Source organism: Astyanax mexicanus, chromosome 11, assembly GCF_023375975.1.
Source record: "Astyanax mexicanus isolate ESR-SI-001 chromosome 11, AstMex3_surface, whole genome shotgun sequence".
NCBI classification, from domain to species: Eukaryota; Metazoa; Chordata; class Actinopteri; order Characiformes; family Acestrorhamphidae; genus Astyanax; species Astyanax mexicanus.
Genome location: NC_064418.1, coordinates 5,062,035 through 5,085,533, shown reverse-complemented (window position 1 = coordinate 5,085,533; position 23,499 = coordinate 5,062,035). Strand labels below are relative to the sequence as shown.

General features: G+C 37.4%; 1 protein-coding gene across 5 annotated transcripts; it reads right to left on the bottom strand.

Moving 5' to 3' along the window:
- Positions 1-919: 919 nt before the first annotated feature.
- On the bottom strand, positions 920-22,555 carry ildr2 (immunoglobulin-like domain containing receptor 2). 5 transcript variants are annotated; one of them, XM_007227805.4, is made up of 10 exons: positions 22,357-22,555; positions 16,685-17,014; positions 15,756-15,875; positions 9,861-9,917; positions 8,540-8,686; positions 8,050-8,211; positions 7,491-7,604; positions 5,897-6,092; positions 4,135-4,795; positions 920-2,329 (listed from the first exon to the last, which is right to left on the bottom strand). In XM_007227805.4, exons 1-10 carry the CDS (start codon positions 22,538-22,540, stop codon positions 2,294-2,296), a joined length of 2,007 nt encoding a protein of 668 aa, XP_007227867.3. In that variant the 5' UTR covers positions 22,541-22,555; the 3' UTR covers positions 920-2,293. The 5 variants fall into 5 exon arrangements, 4 of the variants coding, with proteins under 4 accessions (XP_007227867.3, XP_022536324.2, XP_007227869.3 ...); XR_002651393.2 differs by having other exon boundaries at positions 2,248-2,329; positions 2,806-4,795; XM_022680603.2 differs by lacking the exon at positions 7,491-7,604 and having other exon boundaries at positions 5,897-6,095.
- Between the last annotated feature and the right edge of the window lie 944 nt (positions 22,556-23,499).

The window sequence follows — 23,499 nt, the reverse complement described above, 5'->3', positions numbered from 1 at the left end:
ATCAGACGCTGCAGGACAGAAACTGTACAAAGAAACGTTTACTTTGTGCTTAGAATGAAACCACCTATTGGAAACACCCCAGCATTGAATATGTGAAAGTAATTTAGAAATTATAAAAGTATAGTCCATAATAATAGATTAGCTATTATACAGACTGTGGTTTGTGTGTGTGTACTGTTCTTCTGGCCTTAAAAACAGTGCATATGAAAATGTGAGCAGAGAACACCTGTGAAGTCCAGTGTCAGATAGCTTCCTCCTATTGTAATCCCATTTCCTGGAAAAGGATGCATCCTTTCCTTTTCAGAGTCCTGTTTCACAGTTTCCTGCTTGGCTTTGACTTTGCAGCAGCTGAATATATGACCTACATTTTACCAAGATGCTAGACTTTAGCACAAGGAAATCATAGTGTGTGGAATACATAATGTTATTATGTGTTTCTTCTAATGGTTAAAAAAATATATATAACTACTATAAAAAAACACAACAGTCTGTGATTAATAGCACTTGTTTGTCTTCTTAAGCTGTAAGCATTTAATGATGGTTATTGGAATTATTTTATTGGCGTCAATCACTAAATAAAAAAATAACAATGATTAAATATGCTAGTATTTCCCTATATGATATCAATACAGAAATTAAACTGTGTAGTGTGTGATGTACCTGTTATAATATTGCAGGGTAGACGGAGGATGAAGTAGTGAGTGTTAATTATAAGATTTAATCCATATCCACTTTCTAAACTCAGCAATAGTGACGATATTTAATGTTAACATGAATCACTCACACTGTGTGTGTGTGCGTATTTGTGTGCAGAATGTATATTTAGTAGTTTACACTGATATGAGATAAGAAGCATGGTGTTTTATCGTGAGTACACACTTGTTATCAGTCTCAGTAATTGAACAAATATTACTCAGCATTCAATAGACAGCAAGTGTTTTTTATCAAAATGAAAATCATTACTTTATACAGGTGGAATAATCCATGGCACATTATCAAAGGAAACAGTCATTAAAAACTGCCAGTGTAGACCAACTGATTAATACTGAATACAAACATAATCTATAGTGCAAACTTAAAAAAGAATAACAGAGCAAAAAAAGTATATACATACAGTACATAACCCAAACACAAGGCTCAAGGTTCTTCAATGGAATTAAAACACAAGGTCTTGAGGCATTTTTAGTTGACATGGTTTTGTGCACTTGTAGACTGAGGCCGCCTGAGTCCAAATCTGACACATTCTTATTCATTAAGCAAAAAAAAGTGATTAAAAGTCTGTAAAACACAAACACTGATATTTCCACAGAAGAGATGAGTGAGTGAACTGATGGCTTGTCAGTAGGGTGGGCAATATGGCAACATGATAGCATTTTTTTACTGAAGGTTTTACACACTTTGCTGCACAATATTCATCTTAAAGGTGCCATAGAATGCATTTATTCAGTATTTGAAGCTGCTCTTTGATGTATAGATAACAGGCATAAGTCTGTGACTTCGGTTGGGGATGAAAATGCCAAGATATGGTTTTACATACTCATTTACAACAATAGGTTTTGGCCATTGAAAGAAACAAGCTGATTTTCCTTTTATGGTGAAATTATCATGAATAAATTGATAATCTCTGCTCTGACTGGCTGAGTTATGGTACCACAGGAACTCACACAGAAATTGCATAACTTATAGAATTGCATTGCAATAAGTGGTGTCAAAAAAACAGTGTTTAATTAGCAGTGTCAAGCTCTTAAAAATTAATTGTATTAATCAGAAAAACATTTTGTGATTAATCATTTTCAAAATCATGATTTAAAGAATGTAATCCAGGTACTTATTTATTAAGATTGTTATGCAACATTTACATTATATTTACATTATAACAGATTTATCTTTTTAAAGAAAACAGTGCTTTTCATTCTAGGGCACCTTTAAAAGGAATTTTTATGCTCTTTGTAAGGGAGCACAACGTTTTTCACTGTTGTGAAAGTACAGACACTATTCACAATTATATCGCCCACCTCTACCTAAAAAACACAAACACGGATGCAAGAACACAGATGAGCTGAAGATGCAGTAGTTGACTCAAACACACAGACACACACACAGACACACACACACACACACACACACATAAAACACAGTGTATGAATGAAATATCTCTTTATAACGAGCACCCAGCACAAGTGTCTTTATTATTTAATGAGGTGTGTTCCTGTATAGTGCTGCAGATTGTTAACAATACGATGTGAGTCCAGTCTGATCAGCATGGCAGACACTCTGAGGCTGTTGGGTGACTTCAAACAATGAGGGATTCTCTGCTTAGATGACTGGTCTGTTAAAAAACACCAAGAGCCACATATTAGAGACCCCAACAGACATGCAGCTAAAGCTTACTGGTAATTAGTCTGAGGGTCTGCTGCACAGAAGCAAGCCCATGCTCCATTAGCAAGACCTGTTAGTGATGCACACACTGAGACAAATGTAACGAACAACAACAGAAAGCTGTCGGAATTACAGACATGGACCCAAATGTGAGGACTCAACGACATCATAATTATAAAAGATTTAAACCAGGTTGTCTCTCTGAAAATGGGGAGACTATGGCATCACATCAACAACAGGTGAAAAAAATTAACCAGAGTGTTTTAACATTTTGCGTGTGTAAATTAACTTCTCGTTAGAAGAAATGTGAAACTCGTGAGCAAAAAAAAAAAGAGAATATCGCTCTCAAGCTTCATTTTTGTCCTCTCGGGTGTTTATTTTCCTCTCAAATTCACTCTCGTCACACTCGTGCTCCATGGGAATTACCTGCGGCTGCTGTTTTTCGCTCAAGTGAGTTTTTAGCACTGGAGTTTTGAAAGTGGTGGTTTTGAAAGCCGGTCGCTCCAGGCACTAAACCCGGGCTAACAGCACTGAAAAGTGCCTTGTTTGGATGTTAGCATAGCCAGCTAGCTAACTCTCCTGTTGTCCTTCTTTCTCGCCCTCCTCTGGCTCTTGGAGGTAGGCGGTCCGACACAAACCCTGGAGATATCAGCCAATAGCGTTCGCTGAGGGAAGCGACCCTGACTCCGCCCCCAAACTGTGAAAACCACTCCTTTCAAAACTCGAGCACACAACACTCACTTGAGCACAAACAGCAGCCGCAGGTAATCTGCATGGCACGCGAGGAGAACTGTAAATTTGAGAGGTAAAAAAAACACCTGAGAGGAGAAAAATGAAGCTTGAGAGTGATATTCTGTTCTGCGTGCACACAATTCTCTTTTTTTGCTTGCGAGTTTCACATTTGTGCTCACGTGAAGTTAATTTACACACACAAAATGATATAACACACTGGTTAATTTTTTTCTCTTGTCATTTTTGCTTTCCTGCCTTTTGACATTGATGTGATGCCATAGGAGACCTTCTGACAAAAACCTTCACACCCAGAAGGAATCAAATGACAGAAGTAAATCTTGGTGGGTGGTTTTGACAATGTAAAACATGTGAATGACATATGAGTGAATCAGGTTTCAAGCTCGGCCACACATGTGACGTAAGCATGAAGGGGCCTCATCATTTTACAAGACTGAATATATAAAGTCACACTGTTGTGTGCAATTTCCATTCTGACTCGTGCTCTTGTGTTGATAGAATTCTTTAAAAGACAAGTTTGCCTCAGAGGAGAGTTTAAAAGCAATTTAATTAGTTTGAGAGAGGTCGCATTATGCCCTAACCCTAAACACTGTGTTGGTTGAGGTGGGTATGGATGTTCTGTTCAAATAATCATACGTACAGAAAGCTCTGGCTGGCCCCAGAATGTTCATGTCATGCACCCACACAGGGTAACAGTGAATGACTGCTGTGCTAATTAATAGTGGCAGTCAGTCTAAAACATCCTGAGGGTCCTTTTTCTCAACGTCTAGACGGAACTTCTCTGGTTCCTGTAACTATGTTTATCAGAACTCCTGATAAATGTTGTGGTTCTTGGTTTTGTAGATGTGTAATCTTTGGGATTTTTATAGGTATGTCTTTCTGATGGCCTGCATCTGCATCCTATTAATCCATCTTCAGCTCTGTTGAGTTGTGTTGACTGTTGACCTCTTTAAAGTGAAAGTTAAGGCTGAGTTACAGCAGAGCCTCTTTTCATAAGTAACTCACCAGTTTCCTGGGCTTGTCCCTCTCCTCTCTGCGCTCCTGCAGAGTGTGGGACATAGTTTGACCAGGACGAGTGTAAGAGAAAGGCCGTGCCCCAGCATCCACCGTCCTGTAGCGCTCCCGTTCTGCGGGCTTCTCAGTTCGATAACGCTCCACCTCGCAGTACGGGGGCAGAGGGTCATCCTCGTCAGGGCGGTTACTTGGTGAACGGCTGTAGTAACAGTCACTGCTCTTCTTGAAGCTGCCCTTTGAGGGTGTGTCACTGTCCTCATCGGCCCGTCCACCCCTTTCCCCTCGCCCTCTGGCTTTCCGCTCCAGAACAGAGGTCAGGTAGGCGTCATCATACGACTGTCTACGAGCAGCATAACGCTCGCTATCACCGGTGTCTCGCCTCTTCTGAGGGGAGGACGGGGGGCTGCGACGCCGCCAATCATCGTCCTCCTCCTCATCACTGCGGTATCGCCGCGGACCGTCCCGATACGGGGGACGGAAGTCCCGGGACCTGAGCTCCATTTCAATATCTCGCTCGTGGTCACGGAGGTCACCCCTTCGACCAGCGCGGGGCCCATAACTCCTCGCAAATTCTTCCAACTCATCCAGAGAGCAAGTGCGGCCCCTGCTGTCAAATGCCTTCCTGGGCAAGTGCTCTGAGCGGCAGTTCCACCTGCATAAAAGAAAAAACAGCACACAGCCTTAATATATTAGTGCTAAACTAAGAATATATATTTTTAAAACAGTTTTCACCTCATACCAAAAGTTTCTTAGCTTTGCGCTGCAGCTGAAAGGTTACTGTTAAGTTATATAGATTTACTTACAAGGGAAATTGTAAATAACATTTGGAGGCCTAATTATACCTAGTCTGGCATCAGCAGAGCATCGTCAGCTAAAAACAACTGAGCCATCTGTAACAGAGATGTATAGTGACGAAGTAGAACTACTTCACTACTGTACTTTAGTACTAAAATACTGTATCTATATCTACTGCAGTATTATTTTTACTTCACTACTGTACTTAGGTACTAAAATACTGTATCTGTTTTACTGAAGAATTATTTTTACTTCACTACTGTACTTAAGTATTAAAATGCTGTATCTGTGTCTACTGAAGTATTATTTTTACTTTACTACTGTACTTAAGTACTAAAATACTGTATCTGTATCTACTGGAGTATTAATTTTACTTTAATACTGTACTTAAGCACTGATGCTCACATCAACATTTTTAGGTGGGGCTCACATAGGTGAAATGTGGGCTAGGTAGGTTTCTAAGTGGGTTTGTGCATGTTTTTACTCCCATTGGTCCTAAGTAGACCTCATGTTTACTGTACACCCCAGAAGGGGCTTATGTTTAACCCCTTCTGGTTTCATTACTGACATTTATAGGTGGGACCAACATGGAAACAAATTTTTTGGTTCTCAATTTGGCTCCCCATAAAGAAGAACACACATGAGAAGGTTATCTGGGCTCTTGTCCAGAAAAATCGTGTTAAATCCTAGTTTAAAGCCTTTCCTGAAGAGTAGAAGCAGTTACTCGAACTAAAACGCTTTTTAATACCCTTATTTTCAAAAGAAACAATGAACAGGCTGTTTTTCCTATATATTCCTATACTTTTTTCCATAGAGTGTACGCTATGTCCCAACAAATTATACAGATCTGGTATAGAGGGAAAACTGTAAATATGATTTTAAGCCAAATCATAGCTTTACACATGATTCCAAGTGTAAACATGTGTAAAAAATATTTATACATAGAAAGAGTTCGTACCTGCTGTCATGTAGGTCTTCATTGCAGTTGCTCTGATAGATTGTGGGTCGGAGTGTGTGACCTGTAGACACTGTACGGAGGTGTGTATCGTTGTGGTCACTGATCGGTGGCAGAGCTTTCTTCTGCACCTGCCGATAGGTTCGCCTGAAGTCTATATCCCCATCATGCAGTGAGCTCAGCTCTGATAGGCTGCCAGCTGCTGACACAATCATATCATTATGGAGACACAGTCATCACAGCTTTCAAATAATGAGAGGTTTTGATCCCATACTAATAACACATGAGCTGGTTCAGACAGAGCTAAACAACAGGTAGGTATTTCACAGCAGACATTATGTACACAGAGTGCTTAAAGTCCTCTGCTGCCTCATGGTGTCGTAATGGTGAAGTGATTAGTGTGTGCTATGTGAACATGATGATGGCAGTCTGATGTGAATGAGAATGACACAATTACTGTACTTGTATGCTTGAATATCTAAATGAAATTATACAAACTGTGCTTTGTTATGACAGAAAAATGGCATGTTGACTTCTTATATATGAAAATAGAAAGATGGTGCAATATCACTTTTTTTCTTTTTCTTTAACTACTGAGCTCAGATTTTAAGCACTTAATTCAGAATCTAAGTGTAGGCGATCATAGTTGGTTTGGCAGCAACTTGGGTTCAACAAAAATTAGTCTTATTTGCCAATACAGATTATTTAGTCAGACCAACTTTTAACAAGGAACTTGATGAAGTTAGGTGAGCAATTTGCCATATTGCCTATAATTTTATACTTTTAGTTAGACTTAGAAAATCGCATTAAGAAGAAAAACAATGTTTTTTACAGTGATGAGGAAATTATATTTTTTACACTTTTACAAATGTTGTCACTTGTACACAGAATATTATCCCACATTTACCTTTGGAAGATACTGTACTCATAATGTATTGGCACCACTTTAAAATAAGACTATAAAGGGTTTATAAATGGTTTACAATTAGTTTATTAATGGTTACTAATTAGGTTGTAAATGCCTTAAAAATCATTAATAATCAGTTAAAATACATTTATAGAAAGGGCAACAATATAGATGGCTGTGGGTTCACTTTTTGGCAAACAACAGGTCATTATTGCCCTTTCTATGTATGTGTTATAACTGATTATTAATGATTTTTAAGGCGTTTACAACCTAATTAGTAACCATTAATAAACTAATTGTAAACCATTTATAAACCCTTTATAAAGGTAGTCTTATTATAAAGTGGTACCAATGTATTTAACTGTGTGAAAAACTGTAACTCAGTATAACACACAAAATAAAAAATTACTTATATTATTAAGAAAAAACGAATACAATTTAATATTATTTAATTTCAAAGTGCTTCTCTTGGTCTATTGAGTGGCAAATGTTCACAAAATGTATCATAATTGCTGCCTTGCTCATTTTATATTTTTATAAACCTAACCTTATTCTTTACCTGTATAAGCAAAATGAAAGGCTTTGTCCACTTAACCAAAACCATTTCTGAAATCTCACACACACAAACACACACACACACACACACACTAAGTGATTGCTGAGAAACATGCTGACTGCATACAGGCTTACATGGATGGCCGGCTCCCTTGGCCGTCTGGAACTGTGCCAGGTCTCTCTCTATGTAGTACACAACTTTCATAGCGTCCTGACCCTGACTGGCCTGGAGACGATAGCCACTGCGCACTGCGGACACACACACACACATATGCTGTGTGTTGCTACTGTGTCCTTGTTCCTGCCGGCGTCATATTAAAATTCATACTGCACCGTGGGTACACTTAAGCAGTGTTTTACCAAGAATAGCTAAATAAATCCTAATGATTGGAAGAATTTAATTACTGGTAAGAATATTCTGCTGCCATTAGTAAAGATCACTAACAATCATTTTAATCGATCCAAGTTTGTGAAACTGCTCTTTCAGTATTAGAAGTCCAGCAGATCATATTATGATAATGGAGATGAATGTGAAGCAGAATGGTTAGTAGGTATAAGTAGTATATGAATCTCTGTTTTAGTATGTTGGTTAGATTACACACACAATAGAATGTAAGTAACGTATTGGACTACATGATTTGAGTGCAGCCAACTTAAATCAACAGCTGAAGCAATTAGTTTGGACTTCACTGACCTGCAGCAATATTGTTCTCCACCGAGGGGGGCACTGTAGATATCTTGGGTTCAATCAGAGATGGTGCCGCTTGAGGAATCACTGGGGCAGGAATGTAATATGGAGAATACATGGCGATCTGTGGAGGCTGTCCACTCTTTGCCCTCTTTCCAGCTTCATACACTGAAGAGCAAAGCAAAGTAACACAAGGAAAGGATTACGAGGAATTACAGTAACAGTTGTGCAAGTGTACTGTGCATTAGTGTTGATTGGATCATTTTAGGCTTTTAGAAATGTCAGTCATTTATCCATCCCATTTTGGCTCTTCAAAGTGGCTCATATTCCAACAATTTTCTGAATTGTTGCCTCAAGGAACAGCTTAAAATGGGAGGGGTAGTTTGTGAGGGGCTAAAAAATGGGAGGGGCACTGGGTGATGTATGGGTTTAGGGGCGGGGCAGGAAGGAGAGCTCATTGGCTGAGTGTGTGTGTGTGTGTATGTTGTAAACCCACAGTGCTTAGGACAGCAGCAGGTATCAGGACAGCAGCAGCAGCGCAGGTAACAGCAGCAGGAGTGAGGACAGCACTGACACCAGCACACCCCAACCAGCAGCAGGAACAAAACACTGCCCAGCACTACTGACCCCACAAACACCCACTCTGAAAAAAAGAGAAAGAGAAAAGAGTGATTACTTTAAGACCATCGTCTTTACCACTGCTCAAGCTAGGATCATCTTTGTTTAGCCAAACAGAAAGCTTTTCATGAATTAAGACTGATAGATTGGCAAAAGCTGAAAATTCATAGTAGAAAGTAGAGATGTGCCAAATTGAATCGTACACAAAATTATTGTATTTTTTAAACTATAAAAAATCCATTCTGTGATATTAGCTGTATTCTATTTTTCCATTTCTATTATTGTGGATGCTTTAATAGTATTTTTGTATAACTCTTTATGTTTGCATTTGTATGTACAAATTAAAATTATGTACTTTTGTATTTTGGTAGGTATTTGGTAAATATTTTTAATAGATATACTGGGTGGATATTTTTATTACATTATTACTATTTTATACCAAGTCCATACCATAAGTTGCTGTTGTTAACAGAATAGACCAACTTTGTTTCTAGTGAATGACTGAAAATAAAACAGTTATTTTGTTGCAATATAATATTCTTATAATTATAGCCAGGAATATTGTTTTTGCAAAAATACCCTGAAATATCATGTTATTATTTCAGGGCTATATAGCCCAACCCTAAATCAGACATTACATCTCTTTCAGATCCTGCCAGTATAATTCCGGCCAGAGACTGACGCGACTGATTCGTACTATAGGAAATTCCCATCTAAGCCCCACAGGATGTAAAGCCTTTAAACAAGACGACAAACAAACCGGTGCAGATGATTCAGACCGTGCGCTCTCCTCAAGCCCCTTATCTCTAAAGCCAGTGCCTGTTTCAGGACTAATGATGCACTTCCTCTGGGCGGGATCTAAACTTTCAACAGCCATCAGCTCAAATCACATCCCTAGTGACTGCTAGCATCCTCCAGCCTCAAAGACGGAGCACTTGTGGCTGTTCAGGCAGCAGATGTTAAAATAGCATTTTGTGCTGATTGGTTGTTAGCATTTAATCATTTATTTAAGCAAGCACTGTAATGAGCATATTGTCTTTAGTTAAAGAATCACTGAGATGGGTGTAAGTAGATCAAGCATTCCAAAGAATCTGAAGATTGCCTGAAGAATCAGAGCAGGGCAGGTATGCTGAACATGCTGCCCAAAAACAGTGTGTAAACTGAACACACACAGATATGGGGCACTGAAGGAGCCGTACCTGGCATAATCTCCAGCTCAAACTCAGGCAGGACGTCGTCCAGCACACCTGTCTTACCTGCAGAGAGGAGAAAAGCAGAGGTGATGAAAAAGCAGCAGCGGAAAAGAAAAAGACCCAGAGCCAGGGGGTAACATGCACATGATTGGAGAGAGTGGCTGTGTCTGAAACGGAACGCCATACTATCTGCCTCATTATAACTGTGTTAAATAAGGGTACATTAATTACATTCATTTGTTAATGACCAATACAGAATTTTGTAACGAAATAATAATTAGAATAAATAATTCCTTCACTTTAATTAATTGTATCCTTAATAAAAAAATGCTCACATTATTTACTAAACATTCCTTAAATTTATAAATATAAGAAATTCTATTTTTAATTAATTTTATTTTAAAATGTCCCTCAATTTACAAAATAATTGACACAATTAAATAAATATTTAAACAAATCATTCTCCTAATTAAATAAATAATTTTCTCAATTTAATAAAAAAAATCGCTTGATTTTTTAAATCATTCCCTTCATTTATTTACTAAAAATATTCCCACAATTTAATAAATTATTTATTCACTTTAACAATCTGTTTCCACAATTTAATCAACTGTTACCTTAAATAAATCATGCCTCAATTTAACAAAGCATTCTTTTGAGGTACTTGAAATATTTACACAATTTAATCTGAGGTTTGGATTGATATATTACATTGAATAACAATTTACTAAATTCAGGGCACAGCTTATGTCTTTGAATACTGTACTATATGGCCCACATTTAATCTTTATTGGAAATCTGTGCAGATGTTTAAATTCTCACAATCCCTCTGGAATTATTTATTCCAATTCAGACAGTACTCAATACTGGTCCGTTTCAGCCACAGTTTTCTTATGAAGCTCAGATACTTTTAATTACCCAACAAGCATGCAGGAAAGGGGTTAAAGCCAAGATCACTGGTGATTTAAGGGTTTAAATCTTTGATTGGCCTGATTTTAGGAATTATAATTATAAGAATGCAAGAATGTACTCTAACACAGGAAGCTTTAAACAGGATTGTAAATAAATGAGCCAAAATATTGGGGCATTAAAATATAGATAGACTGAATAAAGTTGTGTGTGTTCACAAGCGACAAAGATAATAAATATAATTAGTGCCATAGATTTATGAGTTATGAGCAATTTAGACTGATATAAATGATTTATATAAATTAACATAATTAGAGCTAAGCAACACTGTCAGCGAAAGCCACCCTTATAGATTATGATTTATTACTGCAATTATAGGAGCTGTACAGAACAATTTACTTTGCTTAATAAACTCTAAATGAACAGTGTTTGTATATATTTAGATGTGTGTTAACATTCAGTAGGTAATGACATGTAATGTTCTGTAGCACTGCAGCTTTCTTCTTTTAAACAATCTCATCAATTTGAAAGAATTCATAATTTTATACATTTTTGTGGTTTTGTAAACTGATACTACAATAAAACTACAATACCCAGCATGCTTTATGCTAAAACATCTAACAACTGTTTAAAAAAAGTTATCATAGTGATAATGAAATTCACTGAAGTTCTCCTAAAATATCTCTGGCTACAGAACATCCCAGCAGTAATGTAGCTGTGGCTCTAGCTGAGCGATGGGCACTGAAAAGAGATCTGAAGGTACAGTCATCTCTGGCAAGGTGACTAATTATAGCAAGGTGCTGTATTACTGTTGCCTTACAGTTCAAACAGCATACACAACTTATATATGCCTGAACAGCACAGAGACACACAGCATATTCCTGTCTCACACATGCATGATCTTATGCATGAAATAGCTTTAACTTGTGTTGACAGACAATTATTTCTGGAAGTGTTCCTGAACTTGTGCAGTGATTTCTAGTACAGAAGCATGCCTGTTTTTAATGCAGTTCTTCCTGAGGGTCAGAAGATCACCAGCATCCAGTACTGACTGTCTGCCTTGTCCCTTATGCACAAAGATTTCTCCAGATTCTGTGAATCTTTTGATGATATTATGTACTGTAGGTAGTTGGGATATCCAAAGTCTTTACAACTTATGTTATTTCACATAAATTAAATACCATTTTTTGCAGATTGGTGAACCTATGTCCATCTTAGCTTCTGCGAGAATCTGCCTCTCTAAAATGCTCTTTCTATAGCCAGTCATGTGTTAGTTACAAGTTAGATACAAGTTAGTTACAAACCGTTTAATTCTATTTAATTTAAGCTTTTAGAAATGTAGACAATGCAATGTCCCAGCTGAGAATTTAGGTTGCCTAAAACTTAACTCCTGCCTGAGCCATTTTAATTTCCCCTAGTAAGTGTTCTCCTCTGCTGATCTAAACGCATTAGTTTATCATTTACACTGAACTTCATTACCAGAGCCATTTCTCCAGACCTCGTGAAGAGAGCAGATAAGAGCAGAGACAGCAGACTCTCAATCAGCACAATCAACACGGGCCGACAGTGAAGGACTATGGGAAACTAATTAACCAATGGGACTCATCAGCCATCCAAGAAAGGGGGTCAGGGGTGCACCATCTCCACAGTAACAGTGTTGGCTTTGTTCAGAAGTGGGGGGTGTTCTGAATAACTGACCAATCAGCACCTACCCACGGTTCTCTATCTTCAAACCTCCTGCCTGAGAACGCTCAGACAATCCAATTTACGCCAAGTGAACTTTGTAAATGCTTGGCTCTGTGCCACATCACAGCATATTTCCACAGATTAAACTGACCCCAATGATAAATCCAATTTTACATTTATAAATCTAAATCAGCATAACAAACTATCTCCACTAAACACATTAGGAGGGTATAAAACTCTTTACAATCTATTCAGTGGAAACTCAACAATTATAGAGTATTTTTAGGCAATCAGCCAAGACATTTTTGGTGTATGAAGTCTTAGAACATGAGTTATGAGTTATGATTTATTTATTTAATGATTAAAGACTATTTTACAAAAAAAAAACATGTAACAGAAGAAAAATATTTAGAATTGTGAAACCTGCATGCCTAGAGTTAGTAAATTAAATAATCTCACAGATTTGATCATGTGTTTTCTGACTGGAAAAACAACAGAAACCCAGTGTTATATTCTATTTCAATATAAAACATAGCATCATACATTGCTAGAGACCACAAAATAAATATTGTTGTACTTGTATTATGCTAATTGGAAATAATAAGTCTGCATTGCTAGAAAGCTACTTTGGTTTCTGTTAGAGACAGTGACATAACAACACATTTTGGACTAGTGTTAATTATCCTACTAAATAATTTTCATACAAAGTTTTTTTTCCTGGGTATGATTGGGGTATTTCTACTCTATTCATAATTAAAGTTGAAAAAAGTGCAAAAGTTTAGATTTTTGGTTAAAATCAACAAAAAATATTACATTATTCTTTAATACATCTTGTTTATGAACACATTTTCAGAACCTAAAAAGCTATTTATGCCAGCCACAGCAAAATAAATAAATAAATAAAGGTGTTTTACATTTGGCTTAATCTGTAAATGATAATAAATTTTTATCAATTTTAATATTAGAGAGGAGTTATTACATAAAGCACTGGTTTCATTGATCATTAATATGTTTTACACTATTAAAACACTATTAAAAATCATGTCATGTTGTTTACTACAGCAGTGCATCGAGTCATCGTACATGGGCTAAATTTCATTCTACAGGACTGACTGCTGAGTTAGCAGAGTGTAAAGAGGGAAGCAGGGGAGCCTCTGCTCTGCTCTCTGATGGAGAACGCAGACCCATCAGAGTGCTCCTGCTCACTCATAAAAACAGGACAGTAACCTGAGATGCAAGGAAATGTAGCAGGCACACAGAGAGGCAGATTCAAGGTGGAGAGGGAGAGACTATAATGAGAGACTGGAAATGATAGTTTTGAAGCCAATGAGTCTAATGAAGGTAAAGCCAATTATTATATAGTGTTAAAACGAGAAGGAAAGGAAATGTCAGGAATATTAATTAGAAGACAAAAATGCACTGGTAAACTCATGGAGGGAGTGGTAGGCCAGGGAAGTCCTCCACTGAATGTTTGATTGCCACATCTTTATATATATCTATAATGAGGTCACCACAATTAATTCTAAGGTGTTTAGGAGCATCTTAAGCTCTATGGGATAATTTTCTCTTTTATAGGGGGTCCTCTGTGATTTTATTCTCGTCCAGAACAACCATATATGTGTTTTTCACAGACGTCCTCTGAGAAAATTGCCGACTGAATTACCTACTTTTTTTCGCTGAACTTCGGTAATTTTAGTCCCGTCCGGATGCACATCTCTGAGTTTCGTCTCCTCGCGTTTAATAAAAAAAGGTATTTGTCTAGTGCCGCACACTGTAAGTACCGTAATTTGGGCGTGTGTTTCCCCGGAGATCTCCATAAACACAACAGCGGGTGGAAATGGAGGAGCTACTGAACGCGATGTCACATGACTAAGAAAGCCAAAAAACTCACTGGTCCTACTGTTTTATTAATTGCATTCAGGATGCAGGAGTTTTATTCACTGAGTAGAAGTGTGAAATATTTTTCACAGACGTCCCCCTGAGAAACAAATCCCGTCCGGATAGGGCTTATTTGCTTAATTTCCAATAAACGTATTTAAACTCATTGGGCAGCACTTATGGTATCCTCCAGCAACTGCCCCTAAATTAAAGGATGGAATGTCTTTTATATTATGTCTAATATTCCTGTTTTTCAGTTTTTATGTCTGCCTTGTCTTCATTCCAGATATTATGGAGGACATTGTAAACATAGTAAACAACTGTCTCTGTCTTTCCTAATCCTATTACAACCTACATGTGGCTCTGTGGCTGTGATAGACTCCCTGCACACACAAACAACACTCTGATCCTCCTGGCTCAGATTATCTCTCTCACTTTCTCTCTCTCTCACTTTCTCTCTCTCTCACTTTCTCTCTCTCTCTCTCTCTCTCTCTCTTGCTCTCTCTCTTTCTCTCGTCTCATCTCATCTCATTCTCAACCCGACATGAAACAAAGAGGCCCTGATATCCTCTGGCCTCTGACAAAAATGGCCTTTGTTCCCAAGGCAACAAGCTTACATTGGCTTACATTGCTTATGTCAATAATAGGCAGTTATTTATATTTTGTCTGGCGGAGGGGTATTGGACCTTCTTTAGTTAGCAGACAGAGACATAACGTCTGCAGGCACAGAGGGCCAAATAATCAGCGTTCCCCTGCAGTGATTCTGCCCTGGACCTGTTCTTTAAGTTTGCCCGTCCTTCGAGGAGACGGACGAACAAAAGCTTCTCTTATTAGAACCAAATCCCTGTGGAGAGGCATGCAGCATTCAGCCGTCACCATGACAGCTCTTGTAAGAGCACCTAAGAACGCAGACCTTGCTGTAAACCAGAGGCTCGCACTGAGAGAGAGCTCCCAGACACAACAAACAAACAATGTGGGAAAACAACACAACAACACTAGTCCAGCACGAGCTAAGAATTCAATAGTTTTCTCAACGCAAAAATCTCCACAACAGCAGAAAAAAATACATTCCTAACTTCAAATCCAAAGCCATTTCAAGCATTTCTATTAGCCAATTCACCATACAATATAAAGCACACCTCTCATAGCCAAACCACTGTTTGTGTAACTGTTAGTAACTGTTTCTCATGTATTGAAAACTGAACGTGATCTGTCTAACAAAAACACACAATGATGCAAATTGTAAACAGTGCTCATGCCACAACAAAATTTATATGAAACTGATTTTGAGTTCTGCAGAGCAACACATTGTATAACGATAATAAACCTTGATGTCATTTTTATAAAACTTTAACAATTTGCACTTAAAAACAGCAGCCAGTTTACCCAGGATACAGATCAGTATGTGATGTGGAGGATGTGACTCACCCAGAACCAGCAGCTCCACTTGGCCTTCATTCTTCCCCTCCAGATCATCAGAGATGACCACCTTACAGAAATACACGCCGCTGTCACCCCACTGCAGCTCTCCAATGCGCAGGTCTGCTTCTGAATGGTTAGAGAAACAAGTTAAGCTTTAACTACTGATTCTGAAGCAGAACACAACTGTATCTCTTCAGTACTATAATATAAAGCAAACTGACCCTGTAAAAGCTCTTAAAAGCACCATAGATCTGCTTTGAGCTCTGTTTGCCCAGGATCAGCTTGGCAAACGCACAATATGTCATTAATTATAAGCTCTACATGTTGGACATTAACAATCCTGTGCTTTGTTGATGGGGTGAGGGGAGCAAAAAGGCTTTTCTCTGTAAGGGCACTGGCGAGGGTGTTTGTTTTTGATAAGGAGTGCTGTGTGGGGGTTTTGTGTAAGACAGGAGAACAGGAGGGAGCCTTCATAGAGACCAGTGCTTGACCATTGTGCAGTCCAAAGAAAAAAACCTGCTTTATTTATGGAACAGGAAAAGCACAACACAATTGCCAGCGTTTCCTGCAAGGAGGAGGATTACAGAGCTCCCCCAGTGTATAGTAGATACTTGTGTTAATACTGTAACTAGTACAGGGCTGAGAGTGTGTTAATCTTTCCTGAATCAACTTCATTATATTACACTTTTCACATGTTATTACATAATTATAAATTAAAAGATACAGGCAAACATCTATGGAAAAAGTATTGGGACACCTTTTCATACTTTGTGTCTTCAAAAATGAAGGGTTAAAAAAAAATTGATTTTGGAGCATTGCTGTGAAGAAAAAACTACTACCATGGTAACAAACTAGATTCCGATACAGTGTAAAACAGGATTTCTACAATGTATCACTGCTGTAAATATGATAAAAGAATAATAAGAATACATTACTGTTGATAATGGTGATATCTCTCCCTTTATAATGTTCAGCCAGGGTCAAGGAGGCTCCCTGACCGGAGGCCACGATGCGGACAGTGCGGCTCTTGTCTGCACAGTCCAGGTGGGCTGTAGATCCCAGCTCAGAGCCCTGGACCCCCAGACTCTCTGGAAAGGTGAAGGAATCGCGGGTGCGGTCTGTACAATATGACTTATACCACCACTGCACAACTGCAGTCTGAGTAGAGTGGGTGCTGTACTGGCACTGCAGGACCACGGGCGCGAACAGCACGGCAAACTTCCTCTCATCTTTTACCGTCACCTGAACACCATCACAGCTCAACACTGAGGAAATCAAAAGGAGAAAAAATGAGGGTGGGAACCTCTAAGCTTTCTAAATACTACAAAATACTAGTCATCAAACAATCAGCAACTGTAGGTCCATCTAAGCAGCTGTCTAGCATTCTGAAAATAAAATAATTGGTTCACCCAAAGCAGGAGAAGGCTATAAGATTTTCAGATTTTCATGCATTGTATAATGTGATTAAAGTCTCAGAAATAATGGGGGTCAAATTGAGGTCTGGACAAACAAGAAACCTTTCAAAGAGGAGAAGCTGCAAGATTAATAGAAAGGCCTATCAACCCAAGTCAAGTCAAATCAAGTCAAACAGCTTCAAACTGTAGGAAATTTTCAGACAAAATGAGGATGGGTTCTGCAGCCTCAAGATTCTTTTGAAGCTAATATTTTGCCATTGAATTTTTTATTTGTCATTGATAATTTGTGGATAGACTTTGAATAAGCAGTGCAGAGGAATCTCATCAAACTAGAAACCTAGTGTAAGAAAGAATCAGTAAAAAATCCATTAGATAAAAAGTTTAGAAACATGCAAAAGCAGGTGTTCCAACCAGTACTGACCATGCAGTGTGCCCAAACATTTGCTTTTGTCTCTTTTCTTTTTCTGTTATTTTAAAACTGTAAAAAAATAATAATAATAATTCTTAATTTTTTTTTACTAAATTCCTTTCAGAACACAGATCATGTGTTGTTTCAGGTTCTCAGTACATGATTTTAGGTCTGATTTCCAGACTATGTGCAAACTTCTGAAAGACAAGCTTCGAGAAGTTGGAGAGAGATTCCCAATTCCTTCGCAAGCTCCCAACAAATATCTAGAAGTAGTATTGTGTCTAAAAATATAGTCTAGAAATGTATAGTGACTTGTTCAAGTCAATGAGAGAACACAGGGTGAGGAGAATAATAATTATTTGTATATTGTGTGTCATGCATTAGTTATGGCATGTTTATATTCATAAAAAACATAAGAAGACAGACTCATTAAATACTGTGTAATTTATGACATAGCGTTGCTGATCAGTGTTTTAATTTGTAAAACCCCAACCACTTAAAGAGTATAACAAAGTGTATAATGATATGATGACTCTGAAAGCTTTGTAGAGAGTCCACATGGCTTCACTTGTTTAACTATTTCCAGTAACAGATATTTTGTATTTTCAAACTACACTCTTGTATATTTCACTGTGAAAGTGATAAATCTTATATCATCAAACTTTTTGGCAACTTTTTGAACGTATGTTCCAAATGTAAAAAGCCCCCTATGTTTTCAAATGAAAGACTAAACCCTTGCATACCAAGGACTTAATGGTATAATGGTTCACCTAACTATTACAACCTTTATATACATTTTTTGTAAAGCAGTATCTTGACTACATCAAGCTCTGAACTCACCTCAGTCCATTAACTGAGGGGAATATAAGGCTACTTTCTCCACCTTCAAAAGAACTTACTATCAGCTAAAGATCAGGAGGAGAGATGACCTAAAAACACAAATGCCTAAAAACATCTGGGTTTACTCATCTCCCAGGTGTGTGTGTGTGTGTCTGTGTGTGTGAGAGAGTGTGTGTGTCTAAGATTCTGACTATGAAAGAGTGTGTTTGTCCAGCTGCATGTGGGAGATTACTGAGCAGTGAGCTGGACAAAATCAGAAGTGAGCAGGGTGGTGGATCTGTTCTGAGTGTGAGTGTAAGTGTGAGTGTGTGTGTGAGAGAGAGAGAGAGAAAAAGAGAGAGTGTGAGTAAGAAGTTAAATTCCAGGCAGTGTGGGGGGTGTAAAAGTGTAACAGGGGTCATTTCAGAGCATAGTCACAGTCTAACTCACAGGGCTGCTGGTTTGATTGGTGGTTTGATTCAAACAAAACAAGAGGAAACAACAGGAGGAATGGAGGTAAGGAGGGGTGTAGTCTCTGGGGAGCACTGGAGTCATGCTGTATTAGTCACTGAGCAGTTTTTTGGAAGATTACAGTCCATCTAGGACCACTGGTGACATATTTACTCCACTGGACAATCTCCTGTGCAATAAAAAAATCTGTCTATCATCATAATGTCCAATTTATACAGCTGTACAGGCGCTCGTTTTGAAAGATATAACAAAGTGGGCTACTGAAATACACTACTTTCCCTAACTTGTAACTCTATGTCTATAAAAATAGAGGTCCCACAAAGAATCATTTGTATCGAAGCAACAATAGAACCCTTATTGGTGCCCTAAAGAACAATAGAAGGACTTTTTATGACGTGTATTCTTTATATTGCTCTGGTCCGAATCAGTTTTTGTAAACTTTAGATGCATTTCCTTTTGTTTGGTTTGTTTTCACATAGGAACAGATTTAAACAAACCAAAAAAATGCGATCATCTTCTCCATAAGAAACTAAATACACGAAGCAAGAAAAGTAAATGCAGTAGAAGTGTTCTGTGTTTTAAACTAGTGCATATTTTAGTGCATATATATATTTTCCAAAGAGCAATGACAGAGATAACATTTGATCATAACTGTAGTAATACGCTGGACAATATTTCAGCCCTTAAGCGCAAACTTGCGGAGTACAAATGAAATTTATGTAGGTCTCACAATGAATGATGCACTCCAGTGTTTATTTGGGACTGCTCCAAGACCACCTTCTCTCAAGAGTGTTGTGTGGTTGTTTAGGTCCACATCTGAGTGTGATTGATCTGTGCAGATATGAAAACTCCAACATGTGCTTTAACACCTACACAGACTTTTTAGTTTCAAGCATAAAAACAAGTGAGAAATGAGCCACGAAGCACAGTCTGAACCAAACGACCAAAATTAGTTCCAACAACAAAAAAAACATGGTCTCATTCCAGATCAAATAAACGGTCTGGTATGGTTTGTTTTTCAGTGTACAATACTTTTTAGGGCTTTTAAGAGCATTCACACCTGCACTTTCAGACTGGTTAAATCAGACTCTTTTTTACCCTTGGTGCAATTATTTTGTTATTGGTTATTAGTGGTTACTCTCAAGCAGGGATTAGTTTGTTTGCAATGTTATATACTTTAAGAATCTCCACATAATGTAAACATTCTGCAATCAGTGCAACGATATCTGTATCAGATTGTGTATCAGAAAGAAAACTAAACTAAAGAAAACTTAGTCTGCATGCTACAGATTTTACTGCATTGGTATACTATACAGATATAAATGTCACATTTGTTCCATATTGCTAATCCTGGTGAACATGGTGAACTAATTGCTTTACAATTGCTTTGGTTTTAACATCGACAACAATGAATATGATGTGAATTAAAACAGCATATTGGCTTGGCTTCCCATATTGGTTAGTCAACTGATTTTGCAACTGCAAATTTTGTGTGATTTTGCAGCTCATGCTGGCAAACCAACAGAAAAATGTTACCATGAAGAATTTGTGGCCAAATTACTTTAAAAAAAATTATTTGTATGTAAACTGGACTCATGATTTAGTAGACTTTTACACACAACAAAACAGAAAAATATATATAATATATAAATATATAATATATAGAATGATGATACACTGATTAGCTTACATCTTATGGCATCGCCAACAGAAACAGATTAGTGTTTACAACAGCTGGAGTAACCAGCCAAAACTCAAGTCAAAACTCAAAGCATTTGACAGTGATGATCAGAGTGAAGCTCTGATATGAGCAGCTTTCTCAAAGTCTTCAAGCAGAGTCAGTGCGGGCCCCCCTTTTGTCCTTTTGTTCCCAGTCTGATTCATTGTTTGGTCCTGGAAGAACCCCCACCTAAAAAAAAAGATCCCAGTGCAGGAGGGGGAAGTCTGAGTCCCACCAATAAGATAAACCCATTGGTTCAGTCAGCCGTGAACACCCAATTAGGGTGGAGAGATTTAAACAGAACCGTTACAGGAATCCCACTCACACATGGGAAGAGTGGTAGAGTCACATAACTTTTAGTGCTAACTTGTTAATGCAAAGAAGTTCTTTTGAATTATTGTATAATATATAAAAAACATTACAAGCAAGTATCACACTTTTTGACACTGTAATCTTCATGCAGCAGACAAATCAAGAAATTAGGTCAAACTTAATTCCATAGACCACACCCCACCACACTACCATAGGAGCTAGATCTAAAGTGGTATAAGTGTGAAAAAAGCAATGGAACCAGATTTTTTTGAAAACCAGCCTCTTGCAACATCCTCAAACATCATCATTAGATAAACCACACTCTAAAGCATGCTCCATTCCAGAGCTGACACAAAGCAGCAGCTTCATTCCAGCAGTCCCAGGCTGAGACTCTGCCTCCTACTAAACCTCTCCCACTCAGACACATTCAAATAGTGTTTAGAGTGAGTGTGAGAGAGCAGGGTGTTGAATTTTACACCAAAAACAGGAGAGGAACTGTTATAGTTGTAATATAATGAAGCTTCTACAATAAACAGGAAAATGTGCTAGTAGTTGTAAGTATGGTAATACACAGATTTTTCAGTTTGAAGCAAAATAGAAAGTGCAAAATGTGCCATGAAGTACAGTCTGAACTAATAAAAAATGAGTGGTCTCATTCTGGATTCAAATTAAATTTGGTTCTCAGTGTGAAAATACTATTTACTCATGTGGAGTAATTGGTGGAGTAATTTTGGGCAATACTTAATACAGTACTTGTGTTTGAATGTGGACTAAAACTACTGAACAGAGACCCTTGATATGGATCAACTGATCACTCAGACACATTTACATAGGGCATTCACATCTAACCTTTTTAGTGTGGTTAAATCAGACTCATTTTCATCCTTGGTGCAATTATTTTGGGCAGTATTGAATACAGTACTTGCATTTAGATGTGGACCAAAACTACTGCACAGAGATTCTTTAAAGAAAGTATCCTTGATATGGATTAACTGATCACTCAGACACATTCACATAGTGTTAGGAGTCAGTATGAGAGAGCAGGGTGTTAAAATTTACACCAAAATCAGAAAGGAACTGTTAAAGTTGTAAGTTAGTATAATGAAGCTTCTACAACAGAAACAGAAAATAGTGCTTAAAATTATGGTTATACAATATAGGTTGCTATACAATTCAGTTAGTAAGAAAGAACAGAACAAAAAAAAAACACACTTATACATACCCAACACAAAAAACAACACACTAAGTACACAACAAATAATGTTTTTTTACATAGTCCTGTGAACAGTATAAGCAGCATTGAAAATGAAAATACAGGAAAATAGTTGCTACTTTTACACCTAACTCCCAGCTAGGTGACCTAGAAATAAATAAAGCTGAAGGGGATCAACCTGTTGCTCACTTCTAACCCTCCAGTACTAAATATCCTTTTGGAAATAAACCCACAGATCCAACACTCACCTAAAAAAAGCACCAAAGGAATCCAAAAGCTAGGAAAAACACTCATTGTCCGAAGAAAAGCGAAATAATTCACAGGTAGCTCCTCCACTGCATCTTTCCTCTGCCCCCTTCTGCCCTCACGCTCCGTCCACAGGCACAGCCACTGTTGAGACAAGCGGCGAGATAGAAATCCAGACTCAACCATTACTGAACAGAGGTGAACCTTAAGACCTCAGGCATGAAAAAAAGCACATTAAACACATTTCATTTACGTGAAGAGCAAATAACCAAACTAAAATATAATCAGTGTGTATCGGTTCGGTTTTAAACATGGTATAATTTTAAGTTTTATAGATGTTAAACTAAGAGAATAAGTGGGATTCCTTCAACACACTCTGTTTACTCTCCTCCCCCCACGCCACGAACTTGGACTCGTCCGTCTTAACTAGATGCTGATTAAGGGCTGCAGTGATTTTTTTCCTGATATTTAATTAGGGTTATATACGGAAACCTAAGGTGATCATGTATCATGTAAAAAAAAATAATAATAATAATGCGTTGCCACGATGTATTAAGGCGTGGGAACAAAATGATTATATGGCTATTACTTTTTATAGACAACAATTTATAAAGACTTAATCGTCTCATTCCAATGCCTCAGTAAGTCGTGACATTGCATTATTATTATTATTTTTTTCACCTGATCTGACCTTAGGGGCTATGTAGTAATTGTACTTAAACACTAAAATATAAAAATATATTTTTTAAAATAATAAGCTGTTTGCTTAGCAAAAACTTCATTCAGCTCATAAAAAGATTTTAGGATGTTTTTGAATAATCCAGTTATTTAGCAATAGTACTAATATAATAATTAGTAATTAGATTGATTAATATTGCATTGTAGTCAATGTTAATAATATAAAAAATATATACAACAAATATATTTATTATATAATTATGCATATTTGTAATATAAAGAAAGTATACTACTATTGGCCTCTTCAGCAATTGATTTGTGGTCTGTCAAGTTCACAGTAAGAAAGCAAAAAAAAAAAAGCAAAATATGAAGCATTTTTAGTTTGTGTTTTGTTTTTTACTGAGTAACCATAGCTTAAGTTTTTTATTATTATTATTATTATTATTATTATTCCAGTATGATCAAAC